Source organism: Phacochoerus africanus, chromosome 5 (assembly GCF_016906955.1).
Source record: "Phacochoerus africanus isolate WHEZ1 chromosome 5, ROS_Pafr_v1, whole genome shotgun sequence".
Lineage (NCBI taxonomy): Eukaryota > Metazoa > Chordata > Mammalia > Artiodactyla > Suidae > Phacochoerus > Phacochoerus africanus.
Window position 1 is genome coordinate 114875624 of NC_062548.1, and position 27402 is coordinate 114903025.

The following is a 27402-nucleotide window of genomic DNA, read 5'->3' on the forward strand; positions in this document are numbered from 1 at the left end:
GATATGGAGAAACCAGGACCCTTATCCATTTCTCATGAAAGTGTAAAAAGGTACAGCTTCTTTGGAAAAGAATTTGGCAGTTTCTTTAAACAATTAAACATGAACTTCCTATGCAACCCAGTAGTTGCACTTCTAGATTCCTACCCACAGAAATGGAAACATATGTCCACACATAAGTTTTATAACAGTATTAATCACAGAGCCCCAAACTGTAAACAACCCAAATGTCTACCAAGCGGTGAATGAATAAACAAAATATTGTAGTCCCAAACAACAGACTATCATTTAGCAGTAAAAATTAATGTTATATGCTACAATATGGATGAGACTCAAAACACACATAAAAGAAGCCAGATGCAAAAAACTATATATGGCATGATTCCGTTTATATGAAATATCCAGAAAAAGGCATATTTATAGAGACAGAAAACAGATCAGTGGTTGCCTGGGGCTAAGTGTGGGAACAGAAATTAATAGCAAATGGGCAAGAGGAAATTTTTTTGGATGATAGAAATGTTCCAAAGGTTTGGGTTGTGGTAATGGTTGCACAACTTTGCAAATGTACTACAAGTCATTGAATGGTTCACCCCTGATGGATGACTTTTTGGTATGCAAATTATACCTCAATGAACCTTTCCTAGACGCTTTAATAGTAGGATGCTACTAATAAATACAAAAACTATATAGAGCTAGAAAACCGTCAATGAAAGTAAAACTGGTATCAGTATGTTTTTCCATCATTAATTACAAAGCTTAATGTAGTAACTTTGATGGAGATACTAGGAGCATTCAGACTTAACAATTATCAAAGCTATCATCATCAATACTGGCATGACCTAACATCATGTAATTCCTGATAGGATGGGATAAAACCTCATTTCTGTAGTATTTTTGCCAAAAATTCATATTCCAAATCTAATTAGAAGGAAACATCAGACAAACCCAAAGTGAAGGGCATTCTATGAAGAGAATATAGCCTGCATTCTTTAAAAGTGTCGGGGTCAAGAAATAAAACCTGATGGGTTGTCTGTCCCAGATTAAAGAAGGCTGAAGAGACATGACAATTAAAGGAATGTGTGATCCTGGATTGAATCTTTTTTTTTTTTTTTTTTTGATCTTTTTGCTATTTCTTTGGGCCGCTCCCGTGGCATATGGAGGCTCCCAGGCTAGGGGTCGAATCGGAGCTGTAGCCACTGGCCTACGCCAGAGCCACAGAAACGCAGGATCCGAGCCGCGTCTGCAACCTACACTACAGCTCACGGCAATGCCAGATCCTTAACCCACTGAGCAAGGGCAGGGACTGAACCCGCAACCTCATGGTTCCTAGTTGGATTCGTTAACCACTGCGCCACGACGGGAACTCCCTGGATTGAATCTTGAACTGGAAAAGTACTATGGGGGATATTATTGGACTCAGGGACAAAATTTGAATGTGGTCTATAGATTAGACAATAGTATTATAGCAATGCTAAATGTTCTTAATGCAATAATCTGTACGGTGGTTACATAAAAGAATGTCCTTGTCCTTAGGAAATATTCCCTGAGATACTTAGGGGTAGAGGAGCTCAGTGTCTTTCAGATGCCTCTAACCTAAAACATTTTAATCACAAACAAAAATTCCAGTAGTCTTAGAATGACAGATCGAAATAACTTGACTTCTGCTTCTTCATCTTCACAACTGTTTGCTATCACTGTTTATTTTTAATATTCTGTTTTAACACAGGAGTATGTGGTTACCACAGGGGCTGGCAATGTGACTTATTTTTGAATGATTCTGAAACTTTAGGAACTTAAAAAAAAAAGAACTCTTGTATATCTACATGTATCAGGGCCAACTATATAATTAGGAGTTCTTAGAATTAACTTTCTTATCAAGTAATAAAAATGTGCAAAATTGGAGCATACATACATACATACACACATACATACTATGTGGTTAAAACTCAGTGAGGAGTTTCCTGGTGACCGGATGGTTAAGGATTTGACATTGTCACTGCTGTAGTGCAGGTTCCATCCCTGACCCAGGAACTTCTGCGTGCCCAGGATGCGGTCAAAAAAAGAAAAAAACAAAAAACAAAAAAAAAAAAAACAAACTCAGTGATAGGCACAAGGCTTGTTTAGAACTTGAGCCAATAAAATATGGTGGTGGTGTGGGGGGAGCAGTTCCCACTGCAGCGCAAAGGGATCAGTAATGTCTCTGCAGCACCAGGACACAGGTTCAATCCCTGGCCTGGCAAAGTGGGTTAAAGGATCCAGTGCTGCCAAAGCTTTGGCATAGGTGGTAAATGGGGCTCAGATCTGATCTCTGGCCTGGGTCCTCCATGTGCTGCAGGGCAGCCAAAAGAGGAAAAAAAATTGGGAGAGAGAAATATTTTACCATCAACGTTGTTCAGCAGAAGTGACACCTGGTGAATAGGGATTGGACTGGCTTTTAGCTGGTTTTGCATTGGTTTTGAATTGTTCACAGACAGTACACCTATTAAGGGCCTGGATGCTGGACAGAGAGCTTCCACCACACTGATCTCAATATACCACTGGATTGTCAATTCCCTGAGAGCTAGAATTACTGCCATCCCCCTCTCCAATCTCTGTACCCTCAGCCCAGCACAACGCATGACACACAGTGGATACCCAACACATATTTATCAAATAACTGCATGAAAGAGTGTATCATGGGAGTAGGGAGGGCTTCAGATTTAGGGAGTCAAATGTGGTGGTGGCTAAAGGAAATAGAGGGGAAATCCACAGAACCTAACCATCGATGGGAGTTTGTGAGTGAGTGTCTGTCTCTACTGGGAGAGAGTGTTACAGAAGAGAATCACAGATGACCTGGAGCTTGCTAGCCTGGGAGTAATAGAAAACCATGTGATTTTTAAACTCATATAGGGAATACAGGAAGTCTAGCATTTCAGGACACTAGATGAATGGAACAAAGATGGAAATGATGACTTGGTTCAGTTTGGACCATGCTAAGTGTGAGGTACCAGCAGGTTAACCGGAGATGGTGTCTCGTAGACTGCTGGAGACACAGATTTTATATTTAATTTTTTTTGTTCAAATGATACAAGTGGCCTAATAGTTTCCCATTGTCTTTTTCAATAGTGAACATTGCTTCCTCTATTTTATCTCTAAGTAGGCTTTGAGCAGATCTAGGAACATTACCATTACTTACACCAGATTGCAAACCATCCTGTTGACAAACTGTAGGAATATAACACTTTTTGTTTGTTTTTTGCTGCATCCATGACATGCAGAAGTTCCCAGGCTAGGGACTGGAACCCAAGCCACAGCAGCTACCTAAGTCCTTCAGTGACAATGCTGGATCCTTAACCCACTGCCCCACAGAAGAATTCAAGGACTATAACACATTCTTTCCAAGTGGGAATTGCCTAAGCTAGCTAGCATTCACTTGTGAGCAAAAATGCTAATTGCCTTCAAATTCATTTTCCCCTCCTTCAATATTAATAGAATTGCAGATTTTTGGCAAGGTTGATATTCAACCAAAATAAAGACTAAATCTCTCCGGAGTTCCTGTCATGGTTCAGTGGTTAAGAATCTGACTAGTATCCATGAGGATGTGGGTTTGATTCCTGGCCCTGCTCAGTGGGTTAAAGATCTGGTATTGCCATGAGCTGTGGTGTAGGTCACAGATGCGGCTCGGATCCCGTGTTGTTGTGGCTGTGGTGGAGACCACCAGATGAAGCTCCGATTCGCCCGCTAGTCTGGAACGTCCATATGCCACAGGTTCGGCCCTAAAAAGAAAAAAGAAAAAGAAAAAAAAAAAAAAAAGACTACATTTCTCAGCTTCCCTTGCTGCTAGATCTGGCCAAATGATTAAGTCCTGGTCAATGAACTGTGAGCAGTGTGTGTGTTTTAGGCAAGTGTTTTTAAGGAAAGAGGGCTTGAACTTCTTCCCTCTTCTCCCTTGTTATTGCCTGGACTTGGGGAGTTAGAGCTGGAGCTTAAGCTGCCATCCTGACTTACAAGGTAAGGTTTAGAATGGCGTCCACACCCAGGGGTACCTGACAGGTTGAGTGCCATATTAACTCTAAATTCTCTACCTTCATTTATAGCCAAACCGTGTCCTAACTAATACACAACCTTACCAAATAATGCGGATTTACTGAGCACAAACAAGAGTCACTTAATTAGGCAGGATATCTTAGAGTATGAAAGCTCACAACAGTGACACTTGTATATGCTCTTGCTAAGATTTTACTATTGTTTACGCTCATCCATAATCTACAATACAAAGAGCTTAATGTGAGAAAGAGAAGTATGACTACAATTTCACAAGAACTAAATAAAAAGCAATACATAGAAGAAAGAATAAAACAGTGTTTGTCTTAGGTGTTCAGGGGCATACTCTTTAGGTGAGATAAGCATGATTATGAGTCAGTTACACCAAATAAATGAATGAATGAATGAATGGTGAATGAATAGATGGATGGACATGCCCAAGGTTTTCAGTTTTTAAGAGATTTTTAAGTTTTGAGGAATTTATGAGCATTCATAAACAAAGAGAGTGAAGATAAACAGAAAGCTAAATGCTTCACCATTTAAATATCACAGGACTGGTTACTGCATTCTGCAGTGTGAGTTGGTGACACCCGAGACAGGGACGAAGGGTAGAAAGGAGGGGTGCAGTGTAGAGGTTTTCTGAGGCCCAGACTAACACTGGACCCCAACCAGCAGTAGGGCTGCTGGGATGAAGGTGAGAGTCAGTCCGTTCTCCATAGGAAGGACCCTGAGGATAAGGAAGGAGGATCTAGGATCCTCTCCAGGAGTAAAAGAAATCCCAAGGAGGGCTGATCAGTTCTCAACATTCTAAAATGATGGCTCACAATGGTTCTGAATCATCCTGCATAGTATCTTATAAGAACCAAAAAAGGTGTTTGGTGCGTGGTGGTAGGTGATGGATAATTAAGACCCTCCACGGAGTTTCCGTGGTGGCACAGTGGAAACAAATCCAACTAGGAACCATGAGGTGGAGGGTTTGATTCCTGGCCTCACTCAGTGGGTTAAGGATCTGGCATTGCTGTGAGCTGTGGTGCAGATCTCAGATACAGCTCGGATCCTGCGTTGCTGTGGCTGTGTCGAAGGTCAGCAGCTGTAGCTCCAATTCAACCCTTAGCCTGGGACCCTCCACATGCTGTGGGTGTGGCCCTAAAAAAAAAAAAAAAAAGACACTCCAGTTCTAAATATCATGCAGTTTTTCTTTAAAACTGTACACATATTTAAGAAAACTTTAAACTTCTATATTTAGATTTACAATTTCTAGTAACACCGCAGTAAATCATGAGGAGTTCTACGGGATCCAGATTCAAGTTCAGCAGCAACTCGAAAAAAAATGAAAAAGCAAGAGAAAGGTAGTTATATTCTTAGACTTAGATACTTTCTATTTCACTGAAAGTCAGTTAGAAAAAAATCTGTGAACTTCAACCATTCAAAAAAACTAAACATGTGTAGATACAGAACAAAACATATAACTATTAAATATAATTGGACTGTATTTACCTGTTGAATTATTTAGTATAGGGAATTAGGTATCAGGACTGCTATTTTTCTCATTTCCTACATTCTACACTCACTTATTCAACAAATATTTACTAAGGGCATACCGTGTGCCAGGCACTGGCAGGATTATTATGATATGAAATATATATATATATATCATAAAATGATAGATCAAATAATACTACAGGATTAAAATGACATAACTATGACAGAATTATAATGATGAACCAGATGCAGCCCTCTCAACAATCTTATCTTCTAGCCAGGGAAATAGTAAGCAAACAGTAACTTCCATAGAGAATGACATATGCCATGATAGGTCTAAAGACAGGACATACCAGAGTTCCCGTTGTGGCTCAGTGGTTAACAAATCCGACTAGGAACCATGAGATTTCAGGTTCGATCCCTGGCCTTGCTCAGTGGGTTAAGGATCCGGCGTTGCCGTGACCTGTGGTGTAGGTTTCAGACGTGGCTCAGATCCCGCATTGCTGTGGCTCTGGCATAGGCTGGTGGCTGCAGCTCCGATTCGACCCCTATCCTGGGAACCTCCATATGCCACGGGAGCAGCCCAAGAAATGGCAAAAAGACAAAAAGACAAAAAAAAAAAAAAAAAGACAGGACATACCAAGAGCACAGAAAGGAGGCACTTCTCCCAGTCCTCTGGAGTCACATGGAGGGAAGAAGCATGTGTAAAGAGCTAGAGGAGAATATTTGCGGAACTAAACCTAGTAACCCAGTTTGACTGGAGGTTTTTAAAACGTCAGTTGTCACTAATAGCATGTCTTAATGGTTATTTGGATATTAAAGTAGTTGCTTGACTAAATGCCACCAGATGACAGGAACTTCTGGCTTTATACCATAAAGTAAACACTGTGAGTGGATAATGCCTCACATTTTCAGAGAATAGTTTCATAGTGCAAGTTGACAGTTTCATAGGGAAGACAGAAGGGAAGGAAAAGTATAGCCAGAAACAGAAAGGCACACATAGCGAGAGCTGTTTTTTGTTTTTGTTTTTTGAGATCTTTAAATGCTCTGAAAGAGCATGAAAAAATAAGGAATAATTATATTTTTCAAAATATGTTAATGGATTTAATTAGATATGTGCAAGACGAAATATTTACGTCATGGTGTCTGTTATTCAAGTAGAAAGGAAGGCCATTTACTGTTCACAATTTATCTCAGAAATCAGAGATGTAAATTTACTTCCCATATATTGTCAATACACCTTCTTTCCAATTCGTGCTCTTTCTGAAATAACAGCCAAATATCATTTAATAATATTTAAGAGCTAATAAAGTAGTAATGAAAAATTTTTAAATAATGATAAGGAATTCCCATCGTGGCTCAGTGATTAACGAACCCGACTAGTATCCATGAGGATTCGAGTTCGATTCCTGGCGTTGCTCAGTGGGTTAAGGATCCAGTGTTGCTGTGAGTTGTCATGTAGGTCCCAGACGTGGCTCGGATCCTGAGTTGCTGTGGCTGTATAGGCTGGCAGCTATAGCTCTCATCAACCCCTAGTCTGGGAACCTCCATATGCCACAGTGCAGCCCTAAAGACAAAAGACAAAAACAAAAGCAAAAAACAAACAACAAAAAAAAGCCAGCGATAAGGCTTAGGATTCAGAAGGTTTTAGACCCATATTTGGCAATGACAAGAACTTTTCTTAAAACACATTGAAACCAAAAGTGAGACATGTAGTTGAGATGGGAGAGGGCAGGATTTTTTTTTTTCATGTTTAGGATTAAAAGAGAGAAGTCCTGATGCTGGAGTTTAAGGTGCCTGATGTTTTAGAAAGCACAGATGAGAAAATATTACTTTATGTCTTTGAAAGTAATAACAAGATTAATTTTCCCAAATTTAAAATGAATCCTTAGCTCTTAGAACATATTTTGATGTTAACTCTGAATTCAAGTGTACTGTTGACCAGTCTTTGAGAAGGGGTGTTATAGTACAAAGAGCATGGACTGCTGAACCAGACTGACCTAGACAGAAAACCCTGTTACACCACTCGTCAGCAATGGGCTGTTGCCCAAATCATTTAATCTCCCTGGGTCAGTTTTCTTAAACCAAAAACTGGAATACTTATTTCTGACACAGGATTGTTGTAAACTTAAACAAAATAAATACCTAGTGTACCTGGTATTGCTAGACCCTCAGTAAACTTTTGCCAGTTGAATTAGTATTAAGCAAACAGATTTGTCATATGTAACGTTAAATGAGACTTTGGACTCCATATATAACATTTTCTCTGTTTTAAATTATGTTTTATTTTTAGGGTTTTTTTTTCCTTTTTTTGGCTCCACCCGAGACATGAGGAAGTTCCCTGGCCAGGGATTGAACCCGAACCACAGCTGTAACTAGAGCCATAGCAGTGACAACACCAGATCCACTGAACCACCAGGGAACTCCTGTTTTATTTTTAGGATTAAATAAATTCATTCTTATTTAAAAATTGGAGGGGGGTGTGCCAAAATCTGGGAACAAACAATTTTAAAGAGAGTCAATGAGAGAGAATTAGAAAATACAGTCAATGCTCTTTTTTTTTGGCTTAAACAACAGAATTTATTTTCTCACAGTTCTGGCAGCTAGAAGTCCAACATCAAGGTGTTGGTTCCTTCTGAGGCTTCTCTTCTGGCTTGTAGATGGCCATCTTCTGCCTGTGTCTTCACATGGTCTTTCCTCTGCGTCCTAATCTCTTCTTATAAGGACAGCAGTCATATCGGATTATGGCCCATTCCAGTGACCTCTTTTTAATTTAATTACCTATTTGAAGTCCTCATCTCCAAGGTTAGAATTTCAGCACATGAACTTGGGGGAGGGATGAAATGCAGCCTGTAACATCCCCCTACCCTGCTACTGTTTTAGCAACAGCCTTTTCCCATTTTAAAGATACTTTACTTAGCTTTGGGGAGGGTAAAACACTTGGTTAACTAAGTACTATATTTTAATTATTAAAAACAATTCTGTTACATGAGTACACAGTGAATAGTTACATTAATTGAGGGTCGCTGACTCTCTGAGCCTGGGGAGGGCATGCAGGTGGTCAGAGTCCAGTCAGAAGGGACTTGCTGGGACGGGAGGAGAAAGGACCCCGTCAACTGGGAAAGGAACACTGGTTAGCGGGCGGCACGTCCCAATGTAATCTGTCAAACACATCTCCGGGCCAGTTTTACTTATACATCTCGCGGGGGAGAGGGGGGTGCGACCAAGTGACCTTCCAGTTCCTGATTACTAGGAAGTTAACCCCGGTACAGGACTTCAGCTTAGACAGCGCTTTGACAGGCTGTGTCTTTTTTAATCCTCTTGTCCCCAGACGAGGCGGTGGAGATGTGTCAGCGGGCAATTGTTTACTCTGCACACATTCCGAAGAGGAAACTGTGCCCCTACACGGGACATTAACTCTACAGGACCTCTCCGCTCCGGGATGCCAACTCTGTCACGGCCCCACTTCGGACGAAGGCGCTGCAGCACAACTCTTCCTGCGAAACGCTGCCCAGCCCCGAGCTGGTGCGTCAATGCTACGCGCAACGCCTCGCCTGGCCCTACGTCATTCGCCTGCGACTGCGCCTGCGCGGGTGGTCATGCTGTCAGCTAGGCAGCTGGGGCAGGTTCTGCTAGGGCTGCGGCGCTTCGGGAGGTGGCCGGGGCTCGGGACCTGTCGATTCTTGCGCCGCCTTGGGCAAGGTCCCTTCGACAGAGCCCGGTTACTGGGTTGCGAATCCTCGCCTAGAGACGCGCAAAATGAAGAGGGAGAGCACGAGGAGGTACAGAGGAAAGCCCCAGACGCAGAGTCGTCTTCATCTCTCCCTCCACGCGTCCGGGGACTTGGGACCAGATGTCTTTCCTCACTGGAAAGATTGAAACCCCCGACGCTGCGAGAGGAGTCAGTTCCTCAAGAGCGGGAGTGCTCGAGTGGAGACCAAGGCGAGCCCGGTCCCTCCTTGGCCCAGTCTGCCACCGAGGACGAAGAACCTCACATCTCCTCTTCCTGGTCAACTTCCAGAGAGGTGCCTTTTCGGACTGGGGAGCTGATTTTAGCTGAGACTAGAAAGAGAGAAACACAATTTAAAAAATTATTTAGGCTGAGTAACGCCGGACACTTAAATAGTAGCTGGGGGACAGTCCCATTCAGGGAGATCGTGGGGAAGTTCCCCGGCCAGATACTGAGGAGTTCTGCTGGTAAGCACTTCATGCTGAGGAGGCCAACACTGGAGGACTATGTATTACTGATGCAAAGAGGGCCTGCTATCACATATCCAAAGGTAATGCAATGGGAGTCAGGTGCATATTGGTTCCAGAGAGAGCAAATCGATATAGTACAGACCTGATCAATGTACTTAAAGCACATCTCAGAACGTTTCATGTTTTTATTGTTCTCACCTTTTTTTTAACCAATGGCTATGACTTTTACATATCTTATGTTTGCTAATTTTAGGAAGAAACGCCAGATTTTAATTTTAATCTGGGAGCCTTGATGCTCTGATCTGTAAAGTGACTTACCACAGTGTGATGTGGACTCAGTAGGCACATAAGTATGTATATTTGTTCCCTGTAATTCTTAGTTTGCAAGTTCAGCATTCAAGAGTATATTGAATTCTTGGGGACATTTTTTTAGTGCCGTTGTGATTTTTTTTAAACGTATACTTTATTGTAACAGCAGTGACAATGCCAAGTCCTTAACAGCTAGGTCACCAGGGGACAACAAAACTTTTTTTCTAAAGGGAAAAGCATGGTAATATAGCTATTGTTGATGAAATATACCTCTAATAACATGCCTTATTAAATATGATGGTTAAAATATCACAATGGTGGAGTTCTCCGGTGGTGCATTGGGCTAAGGATCTGGCATCATTACTGCTGTGGCTTGGGTCACTGCTGTGGCACAGGTTTGATCCCTGGCCTGGGAACTTGCACAGGCTGTGGGCTGTGGCCAAAAAAAAAAAAAAAAAAAAAATCACGGGCGTTTCCGTTATGGCTCGGCATAAACGAATCTGACTAGATATTCATGAGGATGCAGGTTCAATACCTGGCCTCACTCAGTGGGTTAAGGATCCATAGTTGGTGTGACCTGTGGTGTAGGCCGGCAGCTGTAGCTCCCATTTGACCCCTAGCCTGGGAACTTCCATATGCCATGGGTGTGACCCTAAAAAAAGCAAAGAAAAAAAAAAAAGAGAGAGAGAGAGAGACTAGGTAACCTGAATAGCAGGAAGCAAAAATTAAGGTGTGCTAAAATGTTTTGTTTTTTAAAAAATTTTATTTCATAACTCTAAGTTTCTGTGTCTTATATGAAAATAACCAAGGAAATAGAACTGCCTTCTCTAGGGCATTTTATTGAAATAACTACCCAAGCTACTTCCTGCTGCTGTGTGAAGTTGTCTGGGGCCCCCTCCTGTCTCTAATCCCATGGGCCTGGTTCACAGGCGAGGAGATGTTTGTCTGAAAGACCTAGCATATGCCAATGAAAGCTTTTGACTAGTATACCTTGAAAATTATGTGTCTGTGTATCATTTTTGGCTCAAGCCTTAGTCCATCATTTCAGAAAATACATTTTGGCTTTGGTTTTTAGGGCCGCACCCAAGGCACATGGAGGTTCCCAGGCTAGGGGTCAAATTGGAGCTATAGCTGCTGGCCTACACCACAGCCATGGCAACACAAGATCCAAGCAAGATCCAAGCCAAGTCTATGACCTGCATCACAGCTCACTGCAATGCCGGGTGCTCGAACCACTGAGCAGGGCCAGGTATTGAACCTGAGTCCTCATGGATACTAGTTGGATTTGTTTATGCTGAGCCAAAATGGGAACTCCCCACTTTGGCTTTTAATTAGACAACTGTACCTGTTAAATAGTTTCTTATGCATCCAAACCTAGATTTATTTATTTATTTTTAAAGTTTTATTGGAGTATAGTTGATTTACAAGGTTGTGATAATTTCTGCAGTATACCAAAGTGACTCAATCATACATATATACATATCCATTCTCTTTCAGATTCTTTTCTTTTCCCATATAGATTGTCACAGAATATTGGGTACAGTTTGCTGTGCTATATGGCTTGTCCATATTGGCCAGTCATTCCATATATCTAGTGTTCATATGCCAGTCCCAAACCCCTGGTCCACCCCTTCCACTCCCTCCGCCTGTCCCCTTTGGTAACCATAAGTTTTTCAAAGTTTGTAAGTCTTATTTGTTCATTTGTATTCTATTTTTTTGGATTCCACTTATAGGTGATATCACATGATGTTGCTGCAAATGGCATTATTTCATTCTTTTTTAATGACTGAGTAATATTCCATTTGTATATCTGTAGCATATCTTATCTATTCCTCTGTTGATGGACATTTAGGTTACTTCCATGTCTTGGCTATTGGTATGTTTTTGTTTGTTTGTTTTGTCTTTTAAGGGCTACACCTGTGGCATATAGAGGTTCTCAGGCTTTGGGTCCCATTGGAGCTATAGCTGCCAGCCACAGCCACAGCCACAGCCACACCAGATCCAAGCTGTGTCTGCAGCCTACACCATAGCTCACAGCAACACCAGATCCTTAACCCACTGAGCGAGGCCAGGGATCGAACCTGTGTCCTCATGGATACCTGTCAGACATGTTTTCTGCCGAGCCACGATGGAAGTCCATGTCTTGACTATTGTAAATGTGCTGCAGTGAATACTGAGGTGCATGTATCTTTTCAAATTAAAGTTTTCTCTGCAAATTTATATTTAATACACAATTTTGTTGTGACTTGACAGAGAATCCTAGAAACCCTCCTATTTCTTTTACAGTTTTCACAGCAGCTTTTCTCAGAGATGGAAAAAGAATAAAGACTTACTAAATGTGCTGCTTATTAGCAACTTTGAAAGGTTTGCTCTAGGGGGAACTTTGAGATAAATGGTAACATTTAAAATTTTCTCTCTATATAACATTTGGTGTAGTGTAACAGCCAACTGTGTTCAAGGTCCATTCTACTCCTAACTTGTCCACTTAATTCCTGGCTGTGTGACTTTGGACAAATTACTTAACCTCTTTGATTTCTCATCCTTAGGATGGAGATGATGATACTTTTCTCATATTATGATTCTAATTAAAGAAACGTTTGAAAACAGTTTGCATAATTAGCAGACACCTGGCACGTGGTAACGTTTCAATAAACACTTATTATTACTGTCATCCATGATATCCCTCTTAACAATATTCTAGTTATAAAGTTTGACAAACGGGTCCTCCTGTCTATTTTGGTGTCCTAATTCTAAATGAGATGTTCATCGCTTCCTGAGGAGGTTGAAGCGGTTACATAATAACTTCCAACTGATCTTTCTGCCTCAAATTTTCCTCTATTCTTGTACATCCTGTATTTCTCTGACAGCTCAATCTTTATAAAATGACAACCCTGTTACCTTAGTGACATGCCCCCGTTACTTACTAGGTTAGGTTCAAATGCTTTAGCCTGGATTCACATCTCTCATCGCTCCTCCTGGGATGGGCAAACTGTTTATTCTACTTCTGTTTTGTTTAAAGCTCTTTCTCCCTTGGATCTGTTTCCCTAAACTCTCCATTCTATGCTTTTAAGCTAGGTCAGTCTGCTGATTTTTCCTTTCTCCAAACTCCTGTTTTTACTCATTGTCTGTAATTTCAGTATTATACTGATGAGCTGCTGTATTTGCTAATTGATTATTTTTATCTATTTATTTTTGGGGGGGTGCACTTGTGGCTTACAGAAGGATCGAATCTTAGCTACAGCTTCAACCTATGCCAGAGCTATATGGCAATGCCAGATCCTTAACCTACTATGCAGGGCTGGGGGTTGATCCCAGGCCTCTGCAACAACCTGGGCCACTGCAGTTGGGTTCTATTCTTTTCTCTTCTCCTCTCTTCTCTTCTCTTCAGGGCCACATGTGCGCCACATGGAAGTTCCCAGGCTAGGGGTCGAATTGGAGCTGCAGTTGCTGGCTTACACCACAGCCATAGCAACGCCACATCTGAGTTGCATCTGCAACCTATGCCACAATTCATGATAAATTGGATCCTTATCCTACTGAGCAGAGCCGGGGATAGAACCCACATCCTCGTGGATACTGGTCAGGATGTTATAGTCACAATGGGAACTCCTGCAGTAGTATTCTTTTTTTTTTTTTTTCTTTTTGTCATTTCAGGGCTGCACCCGCAGCATATGGAGGTTCCCAGGCTAGGGATCCAGTTGGAGCTGTAGCCGCTAGCCTATGCCAGAGCCACAGCAACTCGGGATCCAAGCTGTGTCTGCAACCTACACCACAACTCACGGCAATGTCAGATCCTTAACCCACTGAGTGAGGCCAGGGATCGAACCTGCATCCTTGTGATGCTAGTTGGGTTTGTTAACCACTGAGCCATGACGGACACTCCTGCAATAGTATTCTTAACTAACTGCATCACAGTGGGATCTCCTGCTAATTGATTATTAAATCTCTTATTTCATCCAGTAAAACATAAACTCTTGGTAAGCAGGGACAGAGTTTAATCCTTTTCTTTCTTCTTCTTTTTCTCAAGTCCAATAGAGTGTTTATAGGAGTAGGTGCTTAGTACATATTTATTGGTCACAGAGTCACCCATGCTGTTTTTTTTGATTGTAGGATATGAATATGATACTGTTGATGATGAATATCCACCCAGGTGATACTGTTTTGGAAGCTGGCTCGGGCTCTGGTGGAATGAGTTTATTTCTATCCAAAGCAGGTAAGAGATTGGGATAAAGGAGCTGAATTTAGATGACAAAACATTCAATCTGTTCATAGTAACAAAGCTAAATAGAGATGTATATTTTAGAAATATTCCCTTAACTTTGTGATAGAGAGCATTCTCCTTGAAATCAAATGTAGGCAACTATTTTTCTTTCCATTTTGTCATTTATTCTTTGCTTTCTGTTGCTCCTTCTGTTATGTTTTTTTATCATATTCTTTTCAGTTATGGCTTATTACAAGATATTGAATACAGTTCCCTGTGCTATCCAGTAGAACCTCGTTATTTATCTATTTTATATATATTAAGTTGTGTTTGCTAACCCTAAACTCTTAGTTTATCCCTCCCCTCCTCCTTTGGTAACCATAAGTTTGTTTTCTATGTTTTCTATGTTTTCTGTTTTGTAAATAAGTTTCTTTGTGTCATATTTTAGAGCCACATATAAGTGATATCATGTGGTATCGTTTTTTTTCTTGAGGACAATTTGGCAATAATTTTGAGGAATAAAAAATCCACATACCCTTGAGCCAGTAATTCATTTTTAGAACTTTTTCCTATAGATATACTGACTCATGTATATAAAGACTTAGGCAAAATAATTTTCATTGGAATATTGTTTGTAATAGCCCAAGACTAGAAACAAGCTAAATGTTCATCAGTAGGGAACTGGTTAAATAAACCACGGCATAGCCATACAATAGAACATAATAGCTGTTTGAAAAATGGAGTTGATCAGGAGTTCCCGCTGTGGCGCAACAGGATCAGATGCATCTTGGGACCGCTGGGATTCGGGTTCATTCCCCAGCCTGGCACAGTGGGTTAAGGATCCAGCATTGCCGCAGTTGCGGCTTAGGTGGCAACTGCAGCTCGGATCTCATCCCTGGCCTGGGAATTCCATAGGCTGTGAGGTGGCCACAAAAGGGGGAAAAAATGCAGTTGATCATTAATCACTGAAATGGCGTCAGTAAATAAGAAGGAAGGTACAGGACAGTATATAATAAATAGGTCACAACATAGGTTAAGGGCAACAAGAAAGAGATATTTGCACACTTGTATAGGCACCATCTGGGGAAGGGTAGAGAACTGGTGATCTGGTTGCCTCTGAAGAGGAAGATTGATTGGGGATCTGGGATAGGATAGAGACTTTTGTAACCTGGAACAATTTGAATTATTTTTTTCACATCTGTGTAATATTGTTGCAAAGTAAAATTTTGACATTCTTTATAAATGGATTAATAACATATATCATCATAACTCGTTAACAAATTAAGTTGGATTGCAAGGACGAGTCATAAGTTTTGAAATACGAAAAGACCACCATGAACTGGCTAAGAAGAATTACAAACACTGGCGTGATTCATGGAAAATGAGTCATGTAGAAGAGTGGCCAGACAACGTGGATTTTATTCATAAGGATATTTCAGGAGCAACTGAAGATATACAGTCTTTAACATTTGATGCGGTAAGTATTCTAAAGTGGGTCCTATGATATTACCTAATACTGAGTGCAAAGAAAACAAGGACCATACTTCTATTGTATGGAAAAGGGCCTTTCTTCATTATTTGCTCGATTTCTAGGAGTGGGAGGAATGTTTTCCTTTAATATGGTGGGATTTAGAGCAGAGATATATACTGAATTAGGTCCAAAGCTGTTAATAAATGTGGGGTAATGATGAAATACTAGGAGGACTAGTTAAGCATCACGGACTTCAACATTTCTAGGATAAAGGAATAATAATTTGGAAGCAGCAGTGGGAACATACTGAGCACAGCACCTGACTGCATGTGGTGAGATTTGGGGGAATAAATAGCCTCCATTTTGCACCTGCAGCATATGGAAGTTCCCAAGCTAGGGGTACTCCCACATCAGAGCTGTAGCTGCCAGTCTACACCACAGCCACAGCAATTCGGGATCCAAGCTGCATCTGCAACCTACACCACAGCTCACGGCAACGCCAATCCTTAACCCACTGAGTGAGGCCGGGGATGGAACCCGCCTCCCCATGGATCCTAGTCGGGTTCGTTAACCACTGAGCCATGAAGGGAACTCCCACAGGCTCCATTTTTGAGGGAGAGACGAGAGGCATCTTTAGATAGTTGGTAGAAGAGTGTTAATTAAAAATGTTGAGGATAGGAGATTCCCTGTGGCGCAGCGGGTTAAGGATCTGGTGCTGTCTCTGTGGCAGCTCAGGTCAGTGCTGAGGTGTGGGTTTGATCCCCAGAAGATTCCCGCGGTGGCACAGTTGGTTAAGGATTCGTCATTGCCTTAGCTAGGGCATAGTTTGCAGCTGCATCTCAGATTCAGTCCCTGGCCCAGGAACTCCCATATATTGCAGGTGCAGCCAGACAAAAAAAAAAGATGTTGAGGATAGAGGCATATTTATTGTGAACAAAGCTCCAGAGAGTGGAGGGATTTGTAAGGAAGTGGAACAGTGAGAAGTTGAGTTAGGGGAGGAGAAGAAGAGTAGTTTGAAGATACAGGATAGATGACCCAGGGATGCCACTTTAAGCTGTGACTAGTGATGGCGGAGATGTGGGACACAGACATTAGTTGACTTCAGAGTTTCCATTTCCTTGATCATGCAATTTATCAGTTCATAGCTTGACGCTATGGACTGAGGTCTGGGTAAGGAGTCTTTTTCGCTCTTCTTAATTGGCTGTTGGAGGGTTAGGTTGTTTTAGGAAGGTAAGGGAAACTAGGTGAGAAATGAAGTAAAGTTCAAGGAAGTGATTTTCATCAGAACTGGGTCCTGTCTCTAATATAACTGAAACCAGCAGTTACAGTGGCACAGCTTCCTAGACACAAGGACCACAGTTTTTTTTGGTTTTTCCTCACCCTGTTTGGCTTGAGTATTATAGCTCAGTGAAGGCAGAAAGAGGACTTGCTCTGTGTAGGCCATCCATAGGAATGTCACAGGTCGCTGGGAGGTTCATTGGTCATCAGAATTTTGCTTGATGAGTATGAAACACCACCAAGGATTTTAACAATATTGTTTTTTTTTTTTTTTCCCTCAAAGGACAATCATTTATTATTTATTTATTTATTTATTTTTTATTTTCCCACTGTACAGCAAGGGGGTCAAGTTATCCTTACATGTATACATTACAATTACATTTTTCCCCCACCCTTTCTTCTGTTGCAACATGAGTATCTAGACAAAGTTCTCAATGCTATTCAGCAGGATCTCCTTGTAAATCTATTCTAAGTTGTGTCTGATAAGCCCAAGCTCCCGATCCCTTCCACTCCCTCCCCCTCCCATCAGGCAGCCACAAGTCTCTTCTCCAAGTCCATGATTTTCTTTTCTAAGGAGATGTTCATTTGTGCTGGATATTAGATTCCAGTTATAAGTGATATCATATGGTATTTGTCTTTGTCTTTCTGGCTCATTTCACTCAGTATGAGATTCTCTAGCTCCATCCTTGCTGCTGCAAATGGCATTATGTCATTCTTTTTTATGGCTGAGTAGTATTCCATTGTGTATATATACCACATTTTCCGAATCCAATCCTCTGTCAATGGACATTTGGGTTGTGTCCATGTCCTGGCTATTGTGAATAGTGCTGCAATGAACATGCGGGTGCACGTGTCTCTTTTAAGTAGAGTTTTGTCTGGATAGATGCCCAAGAGTGGGATTGCGGGGTCATGTGGAAGTTCTATGTATAGATTTCTAAGGTATCTCCAAACTGTTCTCCATAGTGGCTGTACCAGTTTACATTCCCACCAACAGTGTAGGAGGGTTCCCTTTTCTCCACAGCCCCTCCAGCACTTGTTATTTGTGGACTTCTTAATGATGGCCATTCTGACTGGTGTGAGGTGATATCTCATGGTAGTTTTGATTTGCATTTCTCTTATAATCAGCGATGTTGAGCATTTTTTCATGTGTTTGTTGGCCATCTGTATATCTTCTTTGGAGAAATGTCTATTCAGGTCTTTTGCCCATTTTTCCATTGATTGATTGGCTTTTTTGCTGTTGGGTTGTATAAGTTGTTTATATATTCTAGAGATGAAGCCCTTGTCGGTTGCATCATTTGAAACTATTTTCTCCCATTCTGTAAGTTGTCTTTTTGTTTTCTTTTTGGTTTTCTTTGCTGTGTAAAAGCTTTTCAGTTTGATGAGGTCCCATGGGTTTATTTTTGCTCTAATTTCTATTGCTTTGGGAGACTGACCTGAGAAAATATTCATGATGTTGATGTCAGAGAGTGTTTTGCCTATGTTTTCTTCTAGGAGTTTGATGGTGTCCTGTCCTGTTGTATATTTAAGTCTTTCAGCCATTTTGAGTTTATTTTTGTGCATGGTGTGAGGGTGTGTTCTAGTTTCATTGCTTTGCATGCAGCTGTCCAGGTTTCCCAGCACTGCTTGCTGAATAGACTTTCTTTTTCCCATTTGATGTTCTTGCCTCCCTTGTCAAAGATGAATTGACCATAGGTGTCAGGGTTTATTTCCGGGTTCTCTATTCTGTACCATTGGTCTGTCTGTCTGTTTTGATACCAGTACCACACTGTTTTGATGACTGTGGCTTTGTAGTATTTCTTGCAGTCTGGGAGAGTTATGCCTCCTGCTTGGTTTTTGTTTCTCAGGATTGCTTTGGCGATTCTGGGTCTTTTGTTGTTCCATATAAATGTTTGGATTGTTTGTTCTAGTTCTGTGAAAAATGTCATGGGTAATTTGATAGGGATTGCATTGAATGTGTAGATTGCTTTGGGTAGTATGGCCATTTTTACAATATTGATTTTCCCAATCCAGGAACATGGAATATCTTTCCATTTCTTTACATCTTCTTTGATTTCTTTGATTAAAGTTTTATAGTTCTCGGCAGATAGGTCCTTTACCTCCTTGGTCAGGTGTATTCCGAGGTATTTGATTTTGTGAGGTGCAATTTTAAAAGGTATTATATTTTTGTATTCCTTTTCTAATATTTCCTTGCTGGTATACAGAAATGCAACTGACTTCTGAATGTTCATCTTATATCCTGCTCCTTTGCTGAATTTATTCATCAGTTCAAGGAGTTTTGGGGTTGAGTCCTTAGGGTTTTCTATGTATAGTATCATGTCATCTGCATACAGTGACAGTTTTATCTCTTCTCTTATATGGATGCCTTTTATTTCTTTTGTTTGTCTAATTGCTGTGGCTAGGACTTCCAAAACTATGTTGAAGAGCAGTGGTGAGAGTCGGCATCCCTGTCTTGTTCCAGATTTGAGTAAGAAGGCTTTCAGTTTTTCCCCATTGAGTATTATATTTGCTGTGGGTTTGTCATAAATGGCTTTGATTATGTTCAGGGATGTTCCCTCTATACCCACTTTGGCGAGGGTCTTGATCATGAATGGATGTTGGACTTTGTCAAATGCTTTTTCTGCGTCTATTGAGATGATCATATGATTTTTGACTTTTTTTTGTTAATGTGGTGTATGATGCTGATTGATTTGCGTATGTTGAACCATCCTTGTGAACCTGGGATGAACCCAACCTGGTCATTGTGTATAATTTTTTTGATATGTTGTTGGATTCGGTTGGCTAAGATTTTGTTGAGAATTTTTGCATAACAATATTGTTATAACTTGGTAGAAACACGCTGAGCCATCCATCCCTGATCTACAGGGAAGAATATGCCTTAGTAGATTTATTCAGTTGAATCTCTCTTGAATCATAGTGCCAGATAAATACTCAATATGAGAGAATATGGAAGGAGAAGAACTCTCAGCTGCTGGGAAATCACATACTATTGGGGCAAAGAATTATAGTTGGTGTTCATAAATAAATTACTTATAGAATTAAGTTAAACTAGATCAGGAAGAATTTTCCTTATTTATTTATAAAGTATAGTTGATTTTCAGTGTTATGCTAATTTCTGTCCAGCAAAGTGACCTAGTTATACATATATATACTTTTTCTTTTCTTTTTAGGGCTGCATATGGAAGTTCCCAGACTAGGTGTTGAATTGGAGCTACAGCTGCTGGCCTGCACCACAGACCCAGCAATGCAATCACGGCAAGGCCAGATCCCTTAACCCACGGGGCCAGGGATCAAACCTGCGTCCTCATGGACACTAGTCATGTTCATTACCACTTAGCCACAACAGGAACTCCCCGAACCACTTTCCTGATTCAACAAACATTTATTAGAGACCCGCCGTGTGCCATGTACTATGCTAAGACAAAAATGAATTCTATGTTTAAAGGAGCTTTCAATTTAAAAGATGAACATACAAACGTTTACCAGAAAGACGCAAAAGCATGAAACATCATGACTGTAGAATTGGGTCTAATGCAGAGAAGAAGCTGTAAGTCCTGAGGAACTAGATAATGAACTCTTGTATGCATGTCAAGCTGGGGCATCATGGACATTATCTTGTAGATAATGGGGAACTACTGATGAGTGTTTTGGCTGCATCTGCAGCACACGGAAGTTCCTGGGCCTTAAATTTTACATCTATAAATAGAAAAGCCTTTGGGGGGGGTGCATGGAAATTCAGAGGGTAATGAATTTTAAACTTTCTTGTGTGTAATAAACTAACATAAAATTTGCCATTTTGAAAAGTCAGATCACGTCTAAAACTCTCCAGTAGCTTTTCTCTTCTTGTGTAAAGCTGGAGCCTGTAAGATTCTACTTAATCTGTCCCTCCCCCATTCCACCCACATCCCCACCATCTAAGAACTCATCTCTCACCATTCTCCCCCTTTTGTCTACACTGCAGCGACAGTGGCCTTGCCTTCTCAGACCCACCAAGTATCCTACAGCCTCAGAGCATTTGTATTTGCTGTTCTCTCCATCTGGAGCACACTTCCCCCCCTACATTCCCACAGGGTAAGCACAATCATTTTCCTCAGGTCTCTTCACTGACCAGCCTGTGTATAATATAGCCCTTCTTTCCCTGCTCTGTCACTCTGTCCTTCATATTCTCCTCTATCATCTTGCAGTTCTTCAGGTCACTCATTACCCTCTGAATCACATAGTAGATTTTTTGTTTAATATCTATCCCTTAGTTAGGCTATAAGTTCCTATGGAACAAACTGTAAGCTCCCATTACATTTTTACCACTTAGCAAAATACTTGGCACATGGAGGGTGCTCAATAAATATTTGATGAATTAATAATGAATGATAACCCCTTATTACTGTTTTTTTTAAATGTAAACAGAATAATATCTAATTTAGTAAATATAATGATGTGCCAACTGGATTAGATTTCTGGAGTTGTCTACCAGTAAGTATCTTTGTTTTCTATTTTGACCATTTGTTTTCAGTGACTTTTTTTTTTTTTTTTAAATTTCGCTTACTCATTATATTCGTTTGACATCTTTTGTGAGTACAGCCCTGTATTCTGCAGGTGAGTGAAAATAAGGAACATGATTCCTGCATTTTAGAATCTCTGAAATTAATATTCAGAATTTGTCTTTTGAACATAAAAATATATATTTGAGCTAATGTGAATTTCTGTTGCCAAAAACTAATCTAAAGTGTTGAAACTTTGTATATACAGTTGACCTTTGAATAATATGGGGTTTAGGGGCATCAACCTTACATGCAGTCAAAGACCTGAGTATAGCCCTATCCATGTTTCCAGTGTATGCGCAGTTCTTTGGACTCAGCCACCCACAGATTGTGTAGTACTATAGTGTTTACTATTTGAAAAAATCCGTCTGTAAGTGGGCCGTGCAGTTGTTCAGGGGTCACCCCTGTGTGTGTATATGTGTATGTATATATATATGTGTGTATAAAATACAGCTAAAGATTGCTATATTATCAATATTGCTAATTGTAAGACATGCCATTATGATTTTTATGTAGTCAAGTACTATGACAAATTGTATAATAATAAATATGCCTTTTTGAAGGGAGTAAAATGTCAATCATTAGTACTGTATTTTTAAAAATGAAATACTTTGAGTAATTGTTTTCCCAAAGTGTGTCATTTCAGCACAATAAGAAAAAACACATGATTTAAACAAAACTCAGTCTGATTCTCTTTTCCCTACTGCAGGTAGCTTTGGATATGCTGAATCCTCAAGTTGCTTTGCCCGTTTTATACCCAAATCTTAAACAGGGTGGTATATGTGCTGTCTATCTAGCAAAGTGAGTTACATGGATGTTCTTCTTTGTAATGTTACTTTAAATAGACTTTTAAGTACTAGGCTAAAATGTTCATTTTGTAACTGAGTTAGGTGTATATGTTATCTTGTGGAAAAAAAATGTTATGAAACAGCACATGTCCCAAATTCAGTTGTATTACTGTTTAAATCATACTTTACATAAATGGTAATATAAGATAGATATTTCTTCTGACAACTTATTTATTTTTTGCTTTTTAGGGCCGCACTAGTGGCATGTGGAGGGTCCCAGGCTAGGGGTCGAATTGAGCTATAGTTGCCGGCCTGTGCCACAGCCACAGCAAAGCGAGATTTGAGCCTTGTCTGCGACCTACAGCACAGCTCATGGCAATGCCCGATCCTTAACCCGCTGAGTGAGGCCAGGGATCAAACGCACAACCTCATGGTTCCTAGTCAGATTTGTTTCTGCTGTGCCATGATGGGAACTCCTCTTCTGACAATTTAGAAGAAAAGTTTTTTTTTTTTTTTTTTTAATCTTTTGTCTTTATAGGGCCGCACCCGCAGCACATGGAGGTTCCCAGGCTAGGGGTCCAATCGGAGCTGTTGCTGCCGGCCTAGGCCACAGCCACAGCAATGCCAGATCCAAGCCGAGTCTGCAACCTACACCACAGCTCACGGCAACGCCGGAACCTTAACCCACTGAGGGAGGCCAGGGATGGAACCCAAAACCTCATGATTCCTAGTCGGATTTGTTAACCACTGCGCCACAACAGAAACTCCTAGAAGAAAAGTGGGTTTTTTTTGTCTTTTTGCCTTTTTGAGGGCCACTCCCGTGGCATATGGAGGTTCCCAGGCTAGGGGTCTAATTGGAGGTATAGCCGCCGGCCTACGCCAGAGCCACAGCAACGTGGGATCCGAGCTGCGTCTGCAACCTACAACACAGCTCACGGCAACGCCAGATCCTTAAACCACCGAGCAAGGCCAGGGATCGAACCTGCAACCTCATGGTTCCTAGTCGGATTTGTTAACCACTGAGCCACAACGGGAAACTCAGGAGAAAAGTTTTTAACAGTGTAATGTGAACACTGATGTTAAGTTATAGTCTCTGTATTTTTTTTTTATTTAGTATTCTGTGAAATTGATTCTTATGTGCCCTAACTTGCGTTTTTACTTTTTTTGCCCTCTTGATTTCAGTATAGCATTTAAATTGAGATAAGAGGTATAGTGAACTTAAAATATAAAGTTATTGTTTTAGTAGACATTTAAAGTACATTTTTCACTTTTCTGAAAGCATCACACAGGTTATTGAACTTTTAGATGGAATTCGTGTATGTGAACTTGCCCTTTCATGTGAAAAGATAAGCGAAGTTATTGTCAGAGATTGGTTGGTTTGCCTTGCAAAACAGAAAAATGGACTTTTAGCTCAAAAAGTGGAACCTAAAATCAACACAGATTTACAATTACATTCTCAAAAGAAAATTAGAATTGAAGGTGAGATGTTTCAAGAGGATGACCACGGTGAGCTTCAGTTTTATTTTATGCTTGTGTTTGCAATAGTGAATGGAGGATACATTCCTGAGTATATTGACAATATGTTATAAAAATATTTCTCAGGGATTTATTATTTTTTCCTATGGAAATTGAAATGTGGTTATTTATTCTGTTAAAATCTCTAGGAGGCAGAATAATGACTTTTCCTGCCTTTTATGTAAAACTGATAGCTTTGAAGAATTAAACTTTTTATAATATACATATTTTACTGTGACAAGGGGGTTGGCTTATGAAATACTTTAAATATACTAAAGAATTTTTTTTTTGTCTTTTTACCTTTTCTTGAGCTGCTCCCGCGGCATTATGGAGGTTCCCAGGCTAGGGGTCAGATCGGAGCTATAGCCACCTGGCTACGCCACAGCCACAGCAACTTGGGATCTGAGCTGCGTCTGCAACCTCAGCTCACGGCAATGCCGGATCTTTAACCCACTGAACAAGGCCAGGGGTTGAACCCACAACCTCATGGTTCCTAGTGGATTCGTTAACCACTGCCCCATGACAGGAACTCCTAAAGAATGTTTTAAATTTAGATCAGTGATTATCACTGAATGGAAAGAATTTTAATAGGATGTGACATGTAAATAGTTAATATTCCAAAAAGTAGCTTCTAAGATGCTGGGAGAACTTTTCAAAGAACTAAGTTTAGGTCCTTGTTGTATGTACACATTATTTAGGCATTCAGACATTCATTGACTTATGATATGGGTTTATCCATTTGACCATAAAAGCATACATAAGTTTATCATGTAATCCTTATTCAAGTTTCTGTAAGATAACTTTCAGAGTAGCTCCAAAATAAGTACTTAAAAAAGTCTGAAAGAAAAAAACTTCTCACAGTAATTTTTTTTAACAGTGTTGTGAACAAACTATAAAATATTTTATGTAGCTTACAACACATATTTTGTTCTATAACAGAAGAATCACCTTGTGATTTTCCCTATGGATCATTTCCCTATATTGCTAGACCTATACACTGGCAAACTGGTCATACGGGTGAGTAATGTTTTTCAGGCTATATTATATGGTGTTTTCTCCCATTATTGTAACGACCTTACTTTTTTCTCTCCTTAAACTAGCCTTTCTTGTCAAGTTGAGGAAGTGCAAACCACAACTTAACTGAGTACCTCAGATGACAACTGATTTGAAGACAGAAATATATCAAAATAAAACTTTATATTGCAAATCACTACTTTTGTAGGTTGGTATTTTTAGCTATTACTATGATTTGTGTAACTTTTACATGTAATCTTGAAAAAGTAACAAAAGCTCGAGAAAGATGTGTAACATTTCAAAACTCCTTAAATGTCCCATTTTGACACTTGTCTTGCAGTTAGACATTTTGTAGTTAATGATTCCAAGTTGGTTTAGTTGAGCCATTTCATTCTTCACTTCCTGTAAACCACTCCATAGATTTGTCTTTCTTCATGAAATTAGTTTTCTTTTCTTTGTTTGATTGATGGTCATTGGCTACCAAAATAAAATATGCACTTTAAGATAAATTTTATGTACCTGTGTATTTTAAATACATATTTTAATGGTTTGTATGTATCTTAAAAAATAACAAATCTGGGTTATAGTAAATAACGGAGAAAATTGATAAGAATGATATAACTATCTTAAAAATTATAACAAAAAAGTAACAATTCTTGAATCTCTTTTATTCTTTTCAGCCTCATTTTAACCAATTTGAAAGAATATCAGAATTATTCTATTGTTATAGAAGTCGAATGTTTGGAAAGATACACTTTATAAATATGAATTAAGTAGGACTAGGGCTTATGAGTATTCATAGGCACCAGTTATTTAACATTTACCTTACATTGTTTTAAGAAGTTTATAATGTCTTTTCATTTAATATGTATAGCTCATCCTTAAGGTTATCCATGTTTTACAGATTAACAAAAGCTTATAGTTATTATTTAAATATAGATGTTTTACAGTTTTGAAGTAGTAGTACCTGGGAGGGTAAATGCTACTTACCCCTTAGACTAGGAGTATTTAAAATAATACATGTATTCTAAGTAACACTGTACATATTTTTCACTATGTGGAAAAATTTCATCTAAAATCTCTGCCTTTTTACAGCTTATAGCATAGCTAGACATTAAATAACCACACAAATATAAAACTAAAACTGATTGAATCATAAGTAGGGTAGTCTTCTGGTACCATTCCTATAAAATATCTGAACACTCATACAACAATAATGGCTTTAGAATTTTCATGACATTTCTAGACATATAGAAGCTCTCACATTTTAAAATTCCATCATGAATACTCCCCGTTCTTCTATTTAACTGCTAGTGAAATCCTGCCCTTCATTTATCTTTTTTGAATGCAGGCCCTGGAAAAGGGGTTGGCTGCAGAGCAAAGAAAGGTTGTGCCTTCTCCTATTTCATATAGAAAAGTTTGTGTTCAGTACACTGTGCTTTGTAGATGTTGCATTGAATAAAACCTAACAGTGTCCATTTCTAATATTGAGTTGAAAACCAAACTACATAGGCAAATAAACATTTATTTATATAGTTATCAAAGTCCAGGTTAAGCCCTTTATCCATCTCTCCACTGAATACTAAGCATGTTTACAATCTGGCTTGTGGGACAGATGCCTTCTTCTAAAGTTAACTTTCTATGTTCATGTCTGGCTCTCATTTACCATAATATAAACTCCAAGAGATCTGTGATTGAGTCAAAGCTGTCTTCCCAGTAACTTCCAGAGGCACTGACTTTTTTTTTTTTTTTTTTTTTTTGTCTTTTAGGGCCACACCACACCCTCGGCACATGGAAGTTCCCAGGCTAGGGGTTAAATCAGAGCTGTTGCTGCCTGCCTATGCCACAGTCACAGCAACATGGGATCTGAGCCGCATCTGCAACCTATACCACAGCCCACAGCAATGCAGAATCCTTAACCCACTGATCAAAGCCAGGGATCAAACCTACAACCTCATGGATGCTAGTCAGGTTCGTTACCATTGTGCCACCACGGGAACTCCCAGAGAGCCTGACTTTTTCACTCAATAAATGGTCAGTAAAATTTACAATGGCTCAGAGTCTACACTGGATCAGATGTTGTTTCATCTGTTGACTTGGTTGTTCTAGGGGGAAATTTTAGTACATAACTTGTGGATTTTTGGAAGACCTTGAGTTTGAACTTTATATGTCAGAGTCAGTAGGGAACTTCTGAAAGTTTCCATGATCATGTAAAAGGAGGTATTTTTTAAAAGTTAGTCTGTTAGTGGTATCTGAGTATTTAAAGGAAGGGAAAAACTATTAGATCAGAAACTTCATAGTAATACATAGTATACAGCTATGAAGTGATTGGTAGTAATATACAACAAGGAGGTGTGGAAAGGGGGCAGATGTGAAAAAATATTGTGAAGGAAGGACCAGACAAGCTGATGGTTGATTGGATGGAGAGGGAGTGAAGCTATATATATTCAAACTTTCATCCACTGTTCAGAAGCCCTTTCCCTTGTTTCTCTGGGCAAAACAGGATTCAGTCAATGCCCAGCTCATAACTTACTTCCTTAGAGAAGCCTTTACCATGTCTCTCACCCTACAGAATTAATTCTGTAATCT

The 27402-nt window shown here is 39.9% G+C and overlaps 2 protein-coding genes across 2 annotated transcripts in view; one reads left to right on the forward strand and one right to left on the reverse strand.

The window, feature by feature from the left end:
- The first annotated feature begins 8771 nt into the window (after positions 1-8771).
- Positions 8772-25009, forward strand: TRMT61B (tRNA methyltransferase 61B). Its single transcript, XM_047782355.1, has 7 exons — positions 8772-9782; positions 14122-14224; positions 15499-15689; positions 22206-22297; positions 23564-23790; positions 24739-24816; positions 24900-25009. Exons 1-7 carry the CDS (start codon positions 9036-9038, stop codon positions 24941-24943), a joined length of 1482 nt encoding a protein of 493 aa, XP_047638311.1. The 5' UTR covers positions 8772-9035; the 3' UTR covers positions 24944-25009.
- Positions 25010-25086: 77 nt separating this feature from the next.
- Positions 25087-27402, reverse strand: part of SPDYA (speedy/RINGO cell cycle regulator family member A) — a 36123-nt gene continuing 33807 nt past the window's right edge. Inside the window, exon 8 of the mRNA XM_047782356.1 lies at positions 25087-25290. Within this exon, the coding sequence (XP_047638312.1) occupies positions 25202-25290 (89 nt within the window). The 3' untranslated portion in view covers positions 25087-25201. The remainder of the gene's footprint in view (positions 25291-27402) is intronic.